Source organism: Tricharina praecox, assembly GCF_024521635.1.
Source record: "Tricharina praecox strain CBS 144465 chromosome Unknown BZA05scaffold_11, whole genome shotgun sequence".
In the NCBI taxonomy this organism is placed as follows: domain Eukaryota; kingdom Fungi; phylum Ascomycota; class Pezizomycetes; order Pezizales; family Pyronemataceae; genus Tricharina; species Tricharina praecox.
This window is the reverse complement of record NW_026250413.1, coordinates 210,218-229,950: the sequence shown is the minus strand read 5'-3', so window position 1 is coordinate 229,950 and position 19,733 is coordinate 210,218. Positions and strand designations below refer to the sequence as shown.

General features: G+C 55.8%; 6 protein-coding genes across 6 annotated transcripts; 3 read left to right on the top strand and 3 right to left on the bottom strand.

Moving 5' to 3' along the window:
- The first annotated feature begins 2,367 nt into the window (after positions 1-2,367).
- Positions 2,368-6,426, top strand: BZA05DRAFT_352903 (JmjC domain, hydroxylase-domain-containing protein). The gene is made up of 7 exons (XM_051481331.1): positions 2,368-2,612; positions 2,738-2,835; positions 2,931-3,829; positions 3,881-4,410; positions 4,494-4,564; positions 4,613-5,104; positions 5,167-6,426. Exons 1-7 carry the CDS (start codon positions 2,466-2,468, stop codon positions 6,311-6,313), a joined length of 3,384 nt encoding a protein of 1,127 aa, XP_051339611.1. The 5' UTR covers positions 2,368-2,465; the 3' UTR covers positions 6,314-6,426.
- Positions 6,427-6,475: 49 nt separating this feature from the next.
- Positions 6,476-7,005, top strand: BZA05DRAFT_396882 (uncharacterized protein). The gene has a single exon (XM_051483570.1). The coding sequence runs from the start codon at positions 6,655-6,657 to the stop codon at positions 6,904-6,906; it is 252 nt and encodes an 83-aa protein (XP_051339610.1). The 5' UTR covers positions 6,476-6,654; the 3' UTR covers positions 6,907-7,005.
- Positions 7,006-8,276: 1,271 nt separating this feature from the next.
- BZA05DRAFT_436015 (FAS1 domain-containing protein) lies at positions 8,277-10,549 on the bottom strand. Its single transcript, XM_051486392.1, has 4 exons — positions 9,770-10,549; positions 9,247-9,724; positions 8,688-9,171; positions 8,277-8,627 (listed from the first exon to the last, which is right to left on the bottom strand). Exons 1-4 carry the CDS (start codon positions 10,465-10,467, stop codon positions 8,332-8,334), a joined length of 1,956 nt encoding a protein of 651 aa, XP_051339609.1. The 5' UTR covers positions 10,468-10,549; the 3' UTR covers positions 8,277-8,331.
- Positions 10,550-10,706: 157 nt separating this feature from the next.
- Positions 10,707-12,206, bottom strand: BZA05DRAFT_436014 (uncharacterized protein). Its single transcript, XM_051486391.1, has 2 exons — positions 11,879-12,206; positions 10,707-11,813 (listed from the first exon to the last, which is right to left on the bottom strand). Exons 1-2 carry the CDS (start codon positions 11,912-11,914, stop codon positions 10,917-10,919), a joined length of 933 nt encoding a protein of 310 aa, XP_051339608.1. The 5' UTR covers positions 11,915-12,206; the 3' UTR covers positions 10,707-10,916.
- Positions 12,207-12,291: 85 nt separating this feature from the next.
- On the top strand, positions 12,292-15,661 carry BZA05DRAFT_396876 (peptidase family M1-domain-containing protein). The gene is made up of 10 exons (XM_051483569.1): positions 12,292-12,395; positions 12,445-13,174; positions 13,221-13,277; positions 13,338-13,349; positions 13,404-13,497; positions 13,548-13,650; positions 13,704-13,755; positions 13,816-13,935; positions 13,988-14,149; positions 14,200-15,661. Exons 1-10 carry the CDS (start codon positions 12,364-12,366, stop codon positions 15,445-15,447), a joined length of 2,610 nt encoding a protein of 869 aa, XP_051339607.1. The 5' UTR covers positions 12,292-12,363; the 3' UTR covers positions 15,448-15,661.
- Positions 15,662-16,902: 1,241 nt separating this feature from the next.
- BZA05DRAFT_336926 (uncharacterized protein) lies at positions 16,903-19,496 on the bottom strand (the record flags this gene model as incomplete). Its single annotated transcript, XM_051480833.1, has 3 exons — positions 16,903-16,999; positions 17,051-17,162; positions 17,228-19,496. 3 exons carry the CDS (start codon positions 19,494-19,496, stop codon positions 16,903-16,905), a joined length of 2,478 nt encoding a protein of 825 aa, XP_051339606.1.
- Positions 19,497-19,733: the final 237 nt, after the last annotated feature.

Genomic DNA, 19,733 nt, shown 5'->3' with positions numbered 1-19,733 from the left:
TGCAAAAAGTGAGGGGTTCCCGGTGTGTTCCTGTTTCATCTTTTGGCTTTGCCATCTTTAGCTTTATCTTCATCTTCGTCTTCGTCTATATCTTTATCTTTATATTCATCTTCATCTTCATCTTCGTCTTCATCTATATCTTTATCTTCAGCTTCATCTTCGTCTTCATCTATATCTTCATATTCATATTCATCTCTGTCTTCGTCTTGATTCCCACTCCCCCGAGTCCCCGACTCTTTTCATGTAGGCTAGGTTCTTTACATAGCACCATTATCGGTAGCGGCGGGCATATCATGCAAGTACCTATCAACGTTTCTCACGTTGCATGCTCTGCAGCTCTCGAGAGGCGGTTTGTGTATTCACAGATTATCACACTACTATAGGAGAGCCAGTTCAGCAGGCGATATGGCGACGGCGGGGGAGGAGAGCTCAGCGCTTTGCGCAGGACAACGTTGACCACGACGACTGGCATTTCGCCAATCCCACGGTTCCTACCTTCGATCCAAATATCTTCGATCCAAATATCTTCGATCCAAATATCTTCGATCCAAATATCTTCGATCCAAATATCTTCGCTGCTGGATATTCATCGGGTCCCGGCCTTGACAGATAGATACGCAAACCCCGAGACGCAAACCCCGAGACGACGATTCATCTCGACTCTCGAGCACCATGCAGTGTGCGCTAGACTGGTTGGTTATGTTGAGGGTACCTTTTGGAGAAGAGGAGGGCTACAGATACCTTATATACGACGCGCCGCTACAGCGCAGAAACCGACAACATGAGCCTCTTTCTTCGGAGGCTCGCTTTTGAATATTCTTCAAGGACCGGGGGATTTGGCTGTCACTTCTACATACATGGATTTGGTGGTCGAACTTCTTGGTCAAAATGTTGTGTTGTGGATATCTCTATCGGCCATAACCGTAGGGTTCAATGCTGTGAACAATCAGTCAATCAATCAATGTAGATATTCACAGATGTTCTGCATCTCCGGGTATGTATCTATCTGACTAGTGCCTGCGGCGCAGTGCGGGGGAGGATGGACATTGGAGGGGGGTTACCGTAGTTGGCGCGGGGGAGACGACGGGGGGAACGACGAGGGGGCTGACATGGGGCACACAAGCTTTCTGACAGCCTGACTGGCACGGAAGCAATCTCACATCTGTTGCTGCGCTGCGAGACTTGTAAGTTGTCGAAGCTATCTATCCTGAATCTTTGTTGCGCACGCCGCACGCCGATCCGGGTTCCTGCATACAAACTGACTGCTGCCAGTATGTAGGAGACGTGCCATTGGATCAGCCTTCAGGGGCAGCTGGGCAGCAGCGGAGATGGTTCCGATGCGCCTGATGGGGCTCTGTGTGTGGTCACTGGTAGGTTGGGTCGGTGGGGGATATGCGGGGAAGGTTGGAAGGTTATTGTAGATTTTAGACTGTAGCTGGCTGGTTGGTTGACTGGCTGGCAAGAGATTGAGAGATTGAGTGACTGATTGATTGATTGATTGAGTAATTGGTTGATGGATTGATTGATTGATTGATTGAGTGAGTGGGAGAGTGATATCTCCCCCATGCCCATTCCTATACAGACAGCGATGACGGCGATGACCTGCCATCGACGACGACCACTTTCGACTTCGACCCCCCGAAATGCCATGTTTCGTGGCTTTCCGCAAAATCGGATGATGCCTTGAAAAGCAACGCTATCCTCCTTCCGCGTTGCTGAGCGCCGGCTTGGCACGGGTTAAGCAGCAACCACTGACCTGACCACAGCGAGCGGAGACGGAGAGACAGAGACACACAGAGACAGAGACAGAAGAGAGCGCGCGAGAGAGAGCGAGACACACGAAAGCAGCCCCCCCCCCCCACAAGTCCAACTACTCCCCCCCTCCTCCCCTCCACGCAGAACGGCACAGCTTAGAGAATCACCTCCACTTACCTCCGACTTCACCTGTACATACCCTCTCCACCAATCCAATCTCTTCATTCCATTCCCTTCCGTTTCCTCCCCTTCCCTTCCCTTCCTCCCCACCGATCCACGCCCTAGCGCGCTAAGGAGCTCGCTCGTTCGTTCGTCCATCCGTTCGCGCCGAATTCCGATCGCAGCAGCTGCGCAACTGCGCGGGAAACTGCGACTACTCTACTCTACCTAGATACAACCGCAACCGTAACGCCCACACCCACCACCAAAACAGCGCGGCGGCGGAGCAACGACCACCGAAAACGAACGGACGAACGAACGAACGATTAGCGAAAACGAACGAAAGCACGGACGAACGAACGATTGCAGAAGGAAAATATTACAACCCGTATCCTACCGCGACCACCCAGCGACCCAGCGACCCAGCGCTTTCGCTTTCGCTTCGTCGAATGGCTTCGGCAGCGGCGGCGACGCCGGCGGCGGTGGAGTCGGCGGCGGTGGAGCCGGCGGCGGTGGAGCCGGCAAAGTTCGAGATTGTCGTACCACCGCCAATGGCCGATACCGGCCAGTTCTTGAAGTTTGTTGATGCGGACACGGAGGGCGCGGAGGAGAAGGAAATAGAGGAGGAGGAAGAGGAGGAGGAGGAGATACTGCCCGCGTATTACTCTGAGGGAACGAGGATTCCCGTCTTTACTCCTGTAGGTTACCGCTGCTCTGCCACTGCTACTGCTCTTGTTATTTTTGTGTGTGTGTGTGTGTGTGGAAGCTTCGGGTTTCGGTGGTGGTGGCACACTCCGGCGTGTTGTGCTGACCCCGGGAATAGACAATGGACCAGTTCAGAAGCTTCAAGAAGTTCGTCGACAACATCAACCACTACGGAATGGGGTCGGGGATTGTCAAGATCGTCCCTCCGAAGGAATGGTATGTGGATTATCCAAGCGTCCCCCGTGTCGGTTGTGTTGCGTCTGCTGTGTGTGTGTGATGTCGCTGATGCTCGGTCTGGCACTGTTCACTAGGCATGACTCGCTACCGCCGCTCGACGAAAAGGTCCGCGACATCAAGATCAAAAACCCCATTGAGCAACACATTGCCGGAAGCTCGGGCGAATACCGGCAGACGAATGTCCAGAAGCAGCGAACGTACAATCTCCCCGAGTGGCGAAGCCTCTGTGAGGGTAGCGATCATCAGCCGCCGGCGAGACGTGGTGAACGCAGGAAGGGACAGACACAGCCGGCGGTCAAGAGGAATACAAGGACACGGAAGAGCACGGTCAAGGAAGAGGTTAAGGCTGAGGAGGATCCGGATGAGGCGTCGTCGGGAAAGACCAACCCTCCCACCCCCGAGTCTCCCGTCGACAAGGTGGAGGACGCTACACCGGAACCAGTGGGCGGAAGGCAACCCCGTCATAGGGATCGCACGCAGGAGACCCCCGGCCTAGAAGCCGACGCGCCCGGCGGTCGTCAGCCAAGGAAGGCTGCTCCTCGCCGCAAGACAGCCAAGGAACGAGCCGAGGAAAGGGAACTTGCCGATGACATCGCTTACGAAGGTTTCGACTACCGCATATCGGATGTTGACCAATTCACTGCCGAGCGCTGTGCTGAGCTGGAGAAGGCCTACTGGAGAACATTGACCTATAACAGCCCGCTCTACGGTGCCGACATGCCCGGCAGCTTGTTCGACGAGCGCACTACTTCGTGGAACGTCGCGAAGCTCGAGAACCTGCTGGACTGTTTGGGCAAGAAGCTGCCGGGTGTCAACACGGCGTACCTGTACCTCGGGATGTGGAAGAGCACGTTCTCGTGGCACCTGGAGGATATGGACTTGTACAGCATCAATTACATCCACTTTGGTGCGCCCAAACAATGGTATTCCATCTCCAGCGAAGACAAGGCGAAGTTTGAGCAAGTCATGAAGAGTATGCCCCCCACACAAAGCCTCTCCAGTGTAGCTAACGTTGGTTCGATAGGCATCTGGCCGAATGAAGCTAAGAAGTGCTCGGAATTCCTCCGTCATAAAACCTTTCTGGTTTCACCAGCCCTGTTGTCACAGCATGGCATCAAAGTTAATAAACTAGTTCACCGCCAGGGCGAGTTTGTGATCACGTTCCCATTCGGTTACCATTCCGGATACAACCTAGGATACAACTGCGCCGAGAGTGTTAACTTTGCGACTAGCTCATGGCTCAAGTTTGGACGTGACGCGAAGAAGTGCGAGTGCGTTGACGATTCGGTGTTTGTTGATATCGATGAGATTGAACGCAAGCTGGCCGGCCTTCCGACGGATGACGAGTTTGATGACGATGACGAGGTTGAATACGGATATTATGATGAGGAGGGTAAGGAGATTGAGAAGCCTGGTGATTTCCCCACACCTCCGGAAAGCGTCGATGGAAAGCCGAAGCGCGGTAGGCCGAGAAAGCGAAAGGCCGAGGATGGTACTACCATCACTATCGCCAAGAAACCCAGAAAACCTGCAAAGACTCCTGTCAGAGAGCCGGTACGTCGTTGTTTCCACTTTGATGTGGTGATCTGGAAATGGCTTTGATGATAACTTGCTAAATTACTGTTGCTATATTGTAGTGTGTTCTTTGTCCAAATGATATACCGTCTGAGCCTTTACTAGAAACAGATAATGGAGCCCATGCACATAAGTACGCTGTGAGACCCTTAGTACAAATCAGATGACTAACGATGCATAGACTATGTGCCCTCTACACACCCGAGACATACTTCAAGTGGGACGATGCTCGCGAGAAGGAACTCGTTGCGAACACCGAAGAGATCCCTAAGGCAAGACTTGAACTGAAGTGCATGTTCTGTCGCCAGAAGAAGGGTTCCTGCTTCCAGTGTTCAGCCAAGAAGTGCACACGCGCGTACCATGCCACGTGCGCCGCCGCTGCAGGTGTTTTGGTCAACATGGTGGACGTACAGGTTACCGGCGAGGACGGTAAGCAATACTCGCAGACAAATATCGATTACCGGTGCAAAGTCCACCGTTCCAAGCGACCAAAGGATATTGATGCGGAAGCGTTGGAGAACGACCCGTTGGTGCGCACTTACTCGGCCGCGTTGATCAAGGGCGATGTCATACAGATGCAGTATCTTGGGGGCCACACCGAAATATTTGCTGGTGTTGTCCGTGAGAACCGTGTCCAGGAGGGAACCGTGCTGGTGCAGATTTTGCCGAGAGGGTATTTCTTCTTCTTCTTCTCATCTAGCTTCCCTGCGTACATTTGCTGACTGGCAGCTGCAGAGACATCCTGGAAGTCGAATGGAAATGGATCCTCGCCCAGGATTCGTCGCAAACGGATTTCCCCGATGCCACCGTTACGGCACCTATGTATCCCAACCCCAGCTATCCGAAGAGGAAACCAAAGGTGGCCCAGAAAGATATTCTGGAAGCAGATGTGCCGTTTGGAGAGTTGGGCTCTGGATACACGTGGGGCGAGCTGGTGGTCGGAGAGGGCCTCGTTAACACCGAGCAAGAGCCGGTGAAGTTCTGGTGGCATTACCTGGGCGAGAAGTCTACGGAGTACATACCGAAGTACACCGACGATCCTGCCAAGCGAGTGCACAATCCGGCATCCAGCTTTGTCCCGCCGAAGCCCCCACCAAGAAAGACGTATCGCCAGTCGTCAGTACATGTCGTCCAGGCACCGGGATACACCATGAGTCTGCCGCCGGGATACGGGCCGCAGTACTACAACCACCAGTTGATCGGATACGGCCCTGGCCCTGGCCCCCAGAACCAGTACCGTCAGATGGCTCCAATGTCACCGCAGGCCACTCCCGTCCATTCCATGCAATCCTCGCCGCATTTCAACCATGACTACTCGCCTCCGGCCTCCTCTGCAGAGCGTTCATCGTCAATGAGTTTTCCGCTGAAACAGATGTTTGGAGGAGAACCACCACAGGCGCATTCCCCCACGCGGCCGCAGAGCTACTCGCCGATCACGCCTGTCATGCAGCATCGCCCGTTCCCACAGCATCCCTCGCAGCAGCATCCCTCGCAGCAGCATCCCTCCCAGCAGCAGCCAAGATACAGTCCGTCCGTCTCGATGGCGCCGCCGCCGCCGACACAGCAGCAATACTATTCCCACGCGCCGCTACCTCAGCCCCAGCTATACCACTCGAGCCCCATGCCGCAGTCCAGTGGGTTCATCATTCCACCCCCTCAACAGCAACAGCAACAGCAACACGCACCCCCGCCTCCATCTCCACCGCAGGCAGGTTCAGCTCTCACTCCCACGCTCACGAACGCCGCCGGCAAATCGCCTGCTGCTGGCCCGGGTTCCGCCCCGGTGTCGGATATTTCGGCGGCTCTTGCAAGGCTGGCAAGGGATCGCGCAGAGAAGGAGGAACGCGATAAGCTAGTGTGCCCCGAGCCGCAGATGGCGTAGGAGGGGAGGATACCCGGAAACGGAAACGGCAGTTTGTGTGCTGGGAGGGCTTTGTTTCGCATAGCATTGACATCGGGCGTTTGATTTGCACTACTACTACTACTACTACTACTACTACTACTAGTCTACTACTAGTCTACTACTGCATTGCATTCTGTGTTGCATTCTGTGTTGCATTCTGTGTTGTCTCATCTTGTATGTATAGTATCTGCACCCATTTATTGTGCTTCTGCTGCTTCTTCTTCTTCTGATATGTTTTTTTCCCTCTTCAGGTGTGCTTTCTAGTTTTTTGTTGTTGTCTAGTCTTTCCGGGGTTTTATCGGGTTTGGGGAATACGCGGGATGTTACTGCTTACTGCTTACTGCTGCTTGCTTGCTGCTGCTGGTTATCCTTCTGCTGGTTATCCTTCTGCTCTATGTATCTTTCTGCTTGCTTATGTACTTGCTTATGTACTTACTTACTTATCCTTTGTCTTTCTTGCCTTTCTTGCCTTGTCTTTCTTGCCTTGCTGCCTTGCCTTTATGGGATGGGATGGGATGGGATGTGTGATGGGCGGCTGCTGTTTTTTCCCTTCTTTCGTTGGCTGTGCGTGATTGCGGGTGATCCACCGTGCTGTGCGAACTTGGGAGATGTTTCTTGAGAGATGGGGCTATGGGGCTACACATTATGGATGGATGGTTGGATGGTTGGCGAGGATGGCGGGGATGGCGGGGATGGCGGGGGTTACGTACATATCATATCATAGCTTATCATACGAATGGAGAGAATGGAGAGGAATGGCGAAGTGCCTATGGATAATGGGTGGTGTTTATGGTGTTTAACTTGAGGACCTTGAGGTTCGGGCTGGAGTGGAGTTGGTGGAGTTGGCGGTGTGGCAGTGTGGTGGTGGTGTGGTTGGTAGACCGTGGATGTACTATACTGACTACATAATGTACCTACTGACGATGCTCCTTCCCACTGAATGGATATGAAAAGTGGGTAATGGGTTACCTTATGGATGCGGACGGCTCGAGTGTGCGCGACTTGAAGATTGGGAAGTCCTGTGGTCTTGATGTGCGGTATTCCCGTACGGTATGTGGTGTACAATACAAAACAGCGGAATACCTAATGGTTATCGCCTTCAGGTTAATGTGTCCGCATCCATAGCCGGCTCAGCGTGGTGCTCAAAGTTTCATCCACCCGTATACCGGTATATGTGCTGGGACTGACAACTACGACGGTGGAAACAGCATCTGCAACGGCATCGATCACAATTTCCTCTCCTCCTCCTTCTGCACCCAGTGTTCTACATACATACATACATAGTCCAGACCGTCCGTCCAGTCCGCCCGTCCTGGGCCTCGGACCGGACCGGACTGGACTGGACGGGCTGGACTGGACTGTATCTCGGCAGTCCGTCCGGGAGCGGTATTCGGACGGACTAGGTAGTCCAAAATGTTCGGAGGTGAGGACCGACTGTAGTCCTCGTAATCCTCGTAATCCATGGACGGGACGGGACGGACTACTTTTCGGCAGTTCGTCCGAAGGGTCGGACTGCAGTCCCGACCGGACTACCGGTATGTAGAACACTGCCTGCTCCTCCTCCTCGGGTTGTTATCACTACCTCCCAGCACCTCCCACTACCTCCCAGCAGATATATCGCACGATCTCACGATACCCTCGAGTTCAATCCGTATACCACCATGCTCTCCAAACCAAGCATTTTATTTATTTTTGTCGTACCCCCCCCCACTCCCCTCCACTCCCCTCCACTCCGGTGAAGGAGGTAGGAGGCAGGAGGTAGGAAGTACTCCCGTCGTCAATATCTTACATACATATCTCACATATAATACACGTACGTCTACACGTACATCCACGTACACCCATCCACATCCACATCCCCCATCTACATCCACATCTACATCCACATCCACTCCCTACCCAGCCTATCATACAAGCCCACAAGCCCACAAGCCCACAAGCCCACAAGCCCACAAGCCCACAAGCCCACAAGCCCACAAGCCCACAAGCCCACAAGCTTACAAGCCCTCCCACTCCCGCTCCGCGCCCCACAGCATCTTGCTGCTCTCTTGCTGCTGCTCCTGCTCCTGCTCCCACTCCTGCTCCTGCTCATTCTCGACGTACGGCGCCAGGATCCTCTTCAGTTGCGAGATCGAGTACGTTCCCTCCTCCGCCTCCTCGTCCTCCTCCTCTTCATCTTCCTCCGCCTCCACCTCCTCCGGCGGATCCCGGTGCTCACCAAGACTATGCGGCGGGATCAAGACGTGGTCCGGCACCTGGATGACGCCGGATTTCGCGAGGCCATCGGATACGACTATGCGCGTCAGCATTCACCCACCTATTAGCTGGGAGAGGGGGGGAGGGGGGTGAGTACCAATCGAGTTCAACCCATTAACCCTAAAACTCAGGAACCTCTCCAGTCTCGTAATATCGACACTCAGGTGTCTATCCTTTAGCAGCGTCGGGAGGTCTACATGAACATAGCCATGCAACAGACCGGCGGGATCATCGAGTTCATTACTTGCCCTCTGATTCTGTGGGACATCCAGCGCGTCAGAGTAGAGCGTGCGGCCCACGACGATGTGGTACTTCATTATCGCGCGCAGATACTTCTCGCCGCACCGCGAGAACAGGAAGCCGTTCAGCTTGTAGCCCAACTTGGACCATGCGCAGTTTGACGGGAGGAACACGGTCAGCCCTGAGCCGGAGAGCTTGGGGAGTGTGTCGAGTAGACCGGTTCGCGACAAAGCCGCTTCGCTCGTGCTGAAGGCCGTCGGCAACAAGGAGATCAGAGTGCTGATGTCCGGCGGCGGAAGGAGTACCGCGTCGATGCCGTGCACGACGCCGTTCTGTGCGAACTGCGGGGTGGGGGGTTAGTACTGGGCGGATATATACGAGGGCAAAGGAGAAAGTGGGGGGGGGGGGGGGCCCACGATGTCGAACATGGTGAACTGGCTGTAAAAGTTCAGCGACGGGCCTTTATGGTTCAGCCCGATCCTGACGCGCTGGTCCATGCCCTCACCCAGGTCCGCATCTGGGAGGCGAGTGATGAGTGTGTTATGGTAGCGCAGATCCTGCGAGCGATGCGTGCCATTCGCGATATGGTACGATAGCACGCGGTGGAGGACGTCTGGTGGAACGTCCTTGTCCCCGTGGCCCTTCTTGAGGTGCTTTTCGAGTGTGGAGATGGCGTGGTTGCTCGGTGCGAAGACGGTGATGTTGCTGGATTTCGAGGAGAGCAAAGACTGCAAAGACGAGTCTTTCTTCAGCAGTGACGCGAACCGCGTCGTGTGCTTGGAGCTCGAGATTAGGTCCCACAGTGTGCTGTTAGTGTGTGGCCCGGTGTGGTCTCGCGGAGGCATGTGGGGACGGTGCTTGGGTGGCCCCGAGTAGGGCGGGTCTTCGTCGTGGCTGTATGGCGTCAGTTTGGTGCATTCGCGGGATGGAGGTACGTACGGTGAGTGCTCGTGGTCCCCGTCGTGGCCGTGTTTGCCTTTGTGGTCGTCGCCGTGCTTGCCCTTGTGGTCGTCGCCGTGTTTGCCTTTATGGTCGTCACCGTGGTGGTTTTTGCCTTCATGATCATGGTCCTTTCCACCGTGATGCTTGCCATCGTGATCATGGTCCTTTCCACCGTGATGCTTGCCGTCGTGGTCGTGGTCCTTCCTACCATGGTGCTTGCCGTCGTGATCGTGGTCCTTCCCACCGTGATGCTTGCCTTCATGATCGTGGTCCTTCTTCTTATGGTGCTCCACCTCCAGCATCTCTCCATCCTCCGTATCCATTCCAAAATACTTCACCCACTCCTCGACACCGCGATACTCCAGATCATCACCTACCTCCCACGCTTCATCCTTCTGATCCAGATACTTTTCGTAAACCTGATCGATCACGCCGACATCATCCCGCTCTCCACTCTGCTTATCCAACACCTTAACGTCGTCCGAATCCTTCCTTGCGAAGGCAGTAAGCAGCGTCGTGCCCTCAAGCTCGTCAAGCCTGCTCTCGAGGCGCTCCGTGAAAGCGTTAAAAATCTGCTGGATATCGAGCTGAGCCGGGGACTGGAAGGAGAGTGAGATGCGCTGAGCCATGGCGTCGTCCGGGACGACCCAGCCCAGGGCTGGTGCCGCAAGTAGCAGTAGAGTGGTAGGATTCATTGCTGCTGGCTGGCGGGAGAGGATGCTGGTGCTGGAGGGGGGGCTATATATCCCCGTCCCGGTGCATGGACATGACGAGAGTCCGCAGCGGTGGGGTGGTGACAACCGCATCCATGGCTTTTTCTCGCGAGGTCATTTATCCATTATGGCGAGGAGGGAACGGCTGGTGGTCTGGGCTTATATCCGCATAGGAATTTCGCCTCGCGTTGCCTTGAAGTCACCGTTTCTTGCTCGTCTGTGTGCAATGTCAATTCCACGATCTTCAAAATAGGTACAAAACACCGAACCGAGCCGAACCGGATCGGAGCTTTATCATTGAAACGCCACAACCAAGTAATTATTGGGTAACTAGAAGCGAAGTGAAGAAAATAGGCACAAACGCCGAGTAGGTTACAGGTAATCTGCTCCCGAGAACCAACAACAAAAGCTCCACCTCTTTTTTTTTTTGCTTATTCGCTGTCCACCTCCATACTGTCGGTAGTCTCGCGTCTATACCGAGAGTTTCCCCTCCAGTTGTAGTCCTGTCTCGCGCGCTGTCGCCTCTCGTCGGGATAGCATTCGTCGTGCGAGAATGCAGCCTGGAGCGGGCTCTCGTCGGGTGCGCCGACTTCCTCCGAGCCAGGACGGGATGAGCCCGAGGGTGCTTCATGGGCAGTAGACACGTGCGCGCCCTCCTCCTCCTCCTCCTCATCCTCATCGCCATCCTCCTCCTCATCATCCTCCTCCTCCTCCTCCTCTTCGTCCTCATCCTCATCAGAATACGAACCCCCCTCGGCCTCAGGGACATCATCATCCAGATCCACCTCACCACCATCCCCCTCCTCTTCCTCCTCCTCCCCGTCCTGTTCACCGCCCACAACCACGCCCATGAACGAATCATCCTCACTATCGCCCGGCACCGCGCCCTCCAGATCCGAAATGCTTCCCTCAGGGACATTCGCATCCAGATCCGTGATCTCATGCATGACATCTGGGTCCTCATCGAAGGCAGAAGGGATCTCGACGTCCTGTTCCAGCAGCTCCTGGGCCTCCGCCTCCTCCCGCTCGGCCTTCTCATCCAGCTCTCCCTGCAGCGTCTTCAACATTCCCGGCGGCTTTATCCACGTCGCGCCGAAGCGCTGGATGCCCAGCTTCCGCATCGCGACATTCTGCTCGTCGGCTTCGAGCTGCTCCAGGACCGAGAGCCGCGTGCTCCGTGGTGCGCCCCGCTGGTTCTGGCCGGACCCGCCGGACTGTGAGGCGTTGTTGTGAGGTGAGCCGGAGGTCCCGCCGGAGTACTGCGTGTAGGCGGGCGGTGGCGGGTAGTAGATGTGGTTCGACGACGGCGTGTACCAGAGTGTGTGCGACTAGGTGGAGGACGGGTGTTAGCTGGCGGTCGTGAATTTGTGCGCGGGAAGAGGGGGAAGCGTACGTCTCTGGGCGTGATCAATGGTAGTGACGAATTCATGTTGTGTGGTGCACGCGTATATTAGATGGGATGCGCGTATATGTGTGGTGGTGGTGGTGGAGGTGGGAGGGTGAAGGGGTGGTGGCTCGCTGCTGTATAGTGGTTTGTGTGTATAAGGGAAAGCGGTGTAGGCACTTTAGAGTAGAGTGGTTGAGGGTTCGCGTCTTTCGAATACGCGACTGATCACGTGCCGCTATACAGCTCCAAAAACAGCTCCAAAACAGCAACTGGAACAACTTGGAATTTTCGAACACTTTATGAGGATCTAAACTGTAGTCTTGCCTCTCTCGTGTGGAGTGTAGTTTTCAGTGAGCGTGCGCGGGCGATCGTAACGGCTACCACCGGACTGCGCGTTCCCCACCTTTTGTCCTACGTCAGCCTGAACATAAAACTACCCCGCGAACGGCGATAGTGTTTCAATCAAACACCATCAATTCATCGTATCAACCATGGCTTCCGACAGAGATATCCTCCCCTCGCAGTATGTGCATCTGATACCGCCCAAATGCATAGAGATTGACTGTCTGCAGCGTAAAGCCAACCCACTACGGGCTCGACCTCACGAACCTCGACCGCTCGAGCTTCACCTACGACGGAACGGTCACGATCTCGCTCGAGCTGAAGCAAGCCACGCGCACGATCTCGATCAACTCGAAGCAGCTGACACTGCACTCTGGCAGCGTGTACCTCGACAGCAGCAAGTCCACCGTCGCCGTCACCGACATCAGCTATGACAAGAAGACGGAGATAGCACAGCTCACGCTGGCGGAGGAGATCCCGAACGAGGGGACCGCATCCTTCACCATCAAGTTCTCCGGCGCACTGAACCACGAGATGGCCGGCTTCTACCGCAGCGCGTACAAGAACGGTGGAAAGGACGACTGGATGTACTCGACGCAGTTCGAGTCGTGCGATGCGCGCAGGGCGTTCCCCTGCTTCGACGAGCCGAACCTCAAGGCAACGTTTGACTTCTCGATCGAAATCCCCGAGAGCTACACCGCTCTGTCGAACCAGCCCGAGAAGGAGAGTAAGGACCTGGGCAATGGACTGAAGAAGGTCACGTTCGTCACCGCGCCGAAGATGAGCACGTACCTCTATGCCTGGGCGTGCGGCGAGTTTGAGTATGTCGAGTCGTTCACCGAGAGGGAGTATGAAGGCCGCGGGAAGCTGCCCGTCAGGGTTTACACCACCAAGGGGCTCGCCGAGCAGGGCCGCTTCGCCCTCGAGAACGCCTGCAAGATTGTCGATTACTTCTCGGAGGTAGTGTTCACGCCCGTAGGCATTGGAATGGGATTAACGACTGTAGATCTTCAAAATCGACTATCCCCTCCCAAAGGTCGACCTGTTGGCTGTTCATGAATTTGTAATTATAAGTCCCTACCAACCCCGCCATATATTCCATTGCTGACACTCGGTTTGTTAGTCACACGGTGCTGTAGGTTGACCCAATCCGACTCGAAAGTTGAGGTCCATGCTAACCGGGACGAAGATGGAAAATTGGGGTCTGATCACATACAGAACGACCGCTGTTCTGTTCGACGAGAAGACCTCGGATGCTCGCTACAAGACGAGGGTTGCCTACGGTTAGTAAACACCAATCAGGCATCCGGACATCCGAGCTGACAGAGCGTAGTCGTGGCGCACGAGCTAGCCCACCAGTGGTTCGGAAACCTGGTGACGATGGACTGGTGGTCGGAGCTGTGGCTGAACGAGGGATTCGCAACCTGGGTCGGATGGTATGTGCCCAACACACAGCCCTACCAATGCTTCGGATACTCATTCTTTGCAGGTTGGCTACCGACAAATTTCACCCAGAATGGGACGTGTGGGGCCAGTTTGTCGTGAGTCGACAATCCAGAGGCACGCGCTCATGATTCCCCAACTGACGATCACATCCTCAGACTGAATCCCTTCAAACAGCGTTCCAGCTCGACGGCTTGCGTGGAAGCCACCCGATCGAGGTCGAGGTGCGCAGTGCGCTCGAGATTGATCAGATCTTCGATCATATCAGTTATCTCAAGGTATGACCGGGTGGTGTTGAGGTGATGTTGAAGGTGGCTGATTAGAATACAGGGCTGCAGCACTATTCGTATGCTCAGTAGTCACCTCGGTGTGGAGACGTTCTTGAACGGCGTTTCCAACTACCTCAAGAAGCACGCCTATGGAAACGCTACTACCGAAGATCTCTGGACAGCTCTGGGAGAGGAGGCAGGTGCCGACGTGGCTGGGTTCATGGTTTGTCACTTGGTCACTACCGAGTTGTTCCGTGCTAAGTGTTTCTGCAGCGCAACTGGATCAAGACGATTGGATTCCCCGTGCTCACCGTGACCGAAGCGCCCGGACAGATCACGGTCAAGCAGAGCCGGTTCCTGAGCACCGGCGACGTCAAGCCGGAGGAAGACAGCACCACCTGGTGGATCCCGCTCTTCCTGAACGATGAAGCGTACACCTCTTCGGCCGAAAAGGTAGCCGCGCTCACAGCCAAAGAATCCACCATCAAGAACCTCAACACATCGCACTACAAGCTCAACCACGGCCAGAACGGCTTCTACCGCGTCAACTACCCCTCCTCGCGGCTGACCCAGCTCGGCGCGGACCGGCACACGCTCTCCGTCTCCGACCGCGTTGGGCTCATCGCCGACGCCGCAGCAATGGCCTTCTCCGGCGCGGGCAGCACCGCAGGGCTACTCAGCTTCCTGCACGCTTTGTCGGACGAGCAGTCCTACCAAGTGTGGTCCGAGATCCTCTCACAGCTCAACAAGCTACGCAGCCTATTCGCCGAGTCCTCCCCCCGTATCCGCGACGGCCTCACACAATTCACCCTATCGCTGATCTCTCCGACCGTCGCCAAACTGGGCTGGGAGTTCAGCGCAGGCGAGGACTTCCTGACGGGGCGCCTGCGGGCCCTGCTCCTCTCCACGGCGGGCACATGCGGACACGCCGCCGTCATAGCCGAAGCGCAGCGGCGCTTCGCCGCCTACACCTCGGGCGACACATCCTTGGTGCACCCGTCCCTTCGCCTCGCAATCTTCCGGACCGCGGTGGGCACCGGCGGCGCCGTCGCCGTCACTGCAGTGCTGGCGGAGTACGCGCGCACTGCGGCCATCGACGGACAGGAGATCTGTCTCTCCTCCCTCGGGCGCGTGCGGGAACCGGCGCTGATCCGCCAAGTCCTCGAGTTCACGCTGTCGGACAAAGTCAAGGTGCAGGACAAGCACACGCCCGCGATCGCGCTGTCGAACAACTCTGAGGCGCGCGGGGCGCTGTGGCGGTTCATACAAGAGAACTGGGACGAGGTGTATAAGCAGCTCAGCGGGAATATGGTCGTCCTGGACAGGTTTCTGAAGAACTCGCTGAATAAGTTTGCGAACCGAGAGGTGTTAAGCGAGATCGAGGAGTTCTTTAGAAAGAAGGATAATACTGGATATGATAAGGGCTTGGGCGTCGTGAAGGATAATATTAGGGGGAATGCGGCGTATGTCGAGAGGGATGCGCGCGAGGTTGAGAAGTGGCTTGGAGAGCACGGGTACTAGATACCTAGATAGACGGGCTGGATGGGCTGGAGGGAACGGGGGGAACGGGGAGAGAACGGGATTGTATGGTACATGTGAGAACCGTACTGTATCAGAACCGTATCTACTATACAAGAACCATACTATGAGAACCGGACTGGACAGGATTGTGAGAACTAGACTGTACTTTACTCTGTGAGAACTAGACAATGAGAACTGGACTATCAGAACTGAACCAGTGTTCTACATACCTAGTCCAGTCCATCCGTCCTGGGCCTTTGACTGGACCGGACTGTATCTCGGACCGGACTGTATCTCGGACCGGACTGTATCTCGGACCGGACTGTATCTCGGACCGGACTGTATCTCGGACCGGACTGTATCTCGGACCGGACTGTATCTCGGACCGGACTGTATCTCGGACCGGACTGTATCTCGGACCGGACTGTATCTCGGACCGGACTGTATCTCGGACCGGACTGTATCTCGGACCGGACTGTATCTCGGACCGGACTGTATCTCGGACCGGACTGTATCTCGGACCGGACTGTATCTCGGACCGGACTGTACCTATCTCGGCAGCCGTCCGTCCGGGAGCGGTGTTCGGACGGACTACATATGTAGTCCAAAATGTTTAGAGGTCAGGACCGACTGCAGTCCCCTCCAGTCCTTGGAATCCATGGACGGGACGGACTACTATTCGGCAGTCCGTCCGACAGATCTTGGCAGACCGTCCAGTCCGGAGTCCGGACTGTAGTCCCGACCGGACTACCTATGTCGAACACTGGTCAAGTCAAGTAAAGTCACGTCAAGTCACATCAAGTCAAGTCAAGTCAAATCTATTCCATTCTCCCACCCCATTCTCCCATCCCATCCTATCCCATCCCACCCCATTCACACCCCATTTCTACACCGACCATGATACCACCACCATATAAACCAGCCGAATAGAAATTGAATGGAAGAGTAAGATCTCAGTAAAAGGTTAATAACGTTTAAGCACCAGCACTACATCAGAATAGAATAGAATAGAACCCTCCTCGTCTCCAACCCTCAGCAAATATAAGCAAGTCCCCAACATCGCTCCTCCTCCTCCTCCTCCCAGTGCCAGCACCCCCCCCTCCCAATAAAGTATCAGTATCCCTCACAGCAAACAGCAAACAGCAACAGCAAACGCCCAAGAAACATAAGCAAGGCAAAAAGGCAAAGTAAACAAAAACAAAAAACAGACCACTCCCTTAACCAAACCAGCCCAAATAAAGTAGAAAAGAGGAAGAGAGAAGAGGGGAACTTTTGACTCCAGGAGCGCTTCGGATCTAGTTATGGACTAAGAAAAATGAGAAATGGAATGGAAACCCCCACGCCGACTAGTGAATACAATGAGTAGTTGAAGTGAGTTCGTGGATATCGTGAGTGTGTAGCGATGGGGGTGGCGGTGGCGGTGTCGATGTCGGTGAAGAAGGTGGAAAACGCTGGTCAAGTAGGACTAACCACCACGCTAAAGTGCGAGATCTGGCTGTAGTAGCTGCTGACGGCGAGCTCGAGGATGTACGTGTCATTGAAGACTCGGTGTCTGGATCTATTAGTATTCCCGTGCATTATGAGGAGGGGGGGGGACAAGTACCCGTCGAAGCCGCCAATGATGAAGAGTCTTGAGTCGTACGGAACCGCGCAATGATACCCCCGGCCGCTCGGCGGCATGCCGTAGACTCTGCGGCGATCCCACTGCATCGTTACTGCACCACACGGTCAGTATCCAATCCAAACCAATCCAACCCAACCCGACCCGACAGGAACATACCCAGATTCAACAGCAGCACCTCATGCGAGTACTCGACGCCATCGTGTCCCCCGACAACAAACAGGTAGCTCCCAATGACGGTCGCAGAGTGGCTCAGTCTCGAAAAGCTCTTCTTGATTTCCACACAGCTCCACAGCAGTTTCTCGACATCAAAGACCCACACGTCCTTGAAGCACTCCTCGCCATCGGAGCCGCCATAGATGATCAGCTTGCTGCCGACCATGTTTGCGGTGTGGTAGCCGCGGGCCTTGGGGCGGACGGGGTCCGGCGCTACCGAGGAGCTCCCGTCGTGGGAGGGAGGGGTGGTCGACTGCGCGGGCGAGACCTGGCGCCAGCTGGGCTTGCCGATGTCGGTGACGTCGAGGCGCCACACGTCGTTGAGCGCGCGGACGCCGTCTCCGCCGCCGAACACATAGATGCCGTTCTTGTAGAGGCAGGCGGTGTGGGCGCGGCGAGGACACGGCATGACGTCGTCCTTGCCCAGTTCGATCTTGGTATATCGTGACGTCGTGGTGTCAAAGACGTAGATGTCGTTGTAGTAGATGGGGCCGTCGCCGCCGCCAAATATGACGAGCTTGTTGCGGACCGCGGTACACGTCATCGCGCGCAGCCGCGGCGGTATGTCGCCGCACACTTCGGGTTTCGACCACGACATGGAGTCCGCGTCGAAGACGTGCATGTCATGGAAGCACGTGGTCAGATCACACCCGCCAAACACATAGATATTACTCCCTACGAGCGTACACGTGTGCGCGCGCAACGGTTTATGTTCCAGGCCATGCGTCGGCGCCTTATACCAATACATCCCGCTCGCTGGAGCAGGGTCAACTTTGGGCGCACTGGCGGGGTCCGGAATCGGCGGCTCGAGGCTGGGCGGGTGTCGGGATTTGCTCTTGAGAGTCGAAGCCGCTGCAGCAGGCGCTCTTGGGATGGCATTCCGGTCACGCGACGAAACCAACTTTCTCTGAGCGGATGGGGTATTGGTCCTTGCCGTTTGCGTACTTGTCGAAGTGCTAGTTGTGGACGAATTGCTGTCCGAACGGATCACCGAGCTGATGTTCGTTGAGGGTGCTCTACTGCTCGCCGCAGATGTATGCTGGCTCGATGAAGTTGACGACGAGGATCTGCCCGCGAGAGATGACAGGCGCGAACCCGACTCCTCCAATCCCGGGATCTCTAGCCCAGGTAGCAACCTCACCTTGCCCGAAGGTGTGCCGGATTTCATCGGCGAAGCATTCATTGTCCTCGACAGATACCCCGTCGAGCTCGAAGGCCGCATCAACGCGGATACCTGCCGATCGACCGCCATGGAGTTGGCCGTAGACGGCCGCGTAAAAGTAGTCTGCAATTCCAGATGCGGATATCCCGAGCCCCTTGACGATCTTGTTTTTGCGTTCGTGAACGAAGCTCCCGTCCGCGTCGAACCGATTGTCGATTTCGTTCCCACCGAAGACGAAGTGGATTCCTCGTCCGACGACATGTCGTACGTCGACGATTGGGCGCCAGACTGTGTCGATCCCCGGTTCCTTGGTGTAGCCACTAACACTGTGCTCTCGTCGTGGTCGTCCCCCTCCTCCAATTCGGCAGCACTCCCGCCTCCCTCATCCTGATTGTCCAACACCGGCGTCATTATCCTCCTGGAATCCGAGATTTTCCGCGTCAGGCCCACCCGCCTCATCCCGACATCCGCAGCCGCCTGAACGGTAGGATCGACGTTCTCAGCCACCTCCCAGAAGCCGCCCTGGTAATCTAGAGAGCCATCTTCCTCCGCCTGCCGTATGTCGGCCAAGTTAGCAATGGGCCGGCTCGAGACGTTCCGCACAGGATCCAAAGCACGTGGTATTGTTGGCGAATCCTCTCCTGGCGTCGCGCCGCGACTCGGTATGCTGGCTAGCGAGGGTTGCGAGTAGCCCCTCATGATATCATACGAATCCCTTCGGGACAGGCCGCCACGGTAGCTGGAACCGCTGCTGGAGCTGGCCACCGACGCGATGGTTGCCAGCGACGGCGACGAGTTCAACGACGGGGGACTTCGCGCGTAAGTGCCGGCTGTAGGGGTAGCCGCCGATGACGCTCGGCTTCGCGATTTCGAGGCGACGGAGCTCCCATTGCTATTACTGGAAGCGTCCTTGCTGTAGCGAGAGGAACCCGGTAGTATCGTCGGCGGAGTTGCACCCTGCGGTAAGGACGGGCGCCTTCTGCTCCAACTGTCAGTGATCGAGTCGGACAGACGCTTCTTCATCGCAAGTGCATTCGCGAGGGACGACATTGGGGACGGTGAAGGAGACGCGGACAGAGGGGATGCTGTAGCATCACGATTCGCACTCGCAGTCCCTGGTCGAGACTTGTCTGACATTGCAGACATGGCAGTGGTTGTGAGAGCAGGGAGAGAAAGCTTCCAGGCACCAGCAGCAGCGGCAGCGGCAGCACCACCACTACCACAACCACCACCACCGGTACCGACACCACCACCAACACCACCACCACCACCACCACCACCACCACC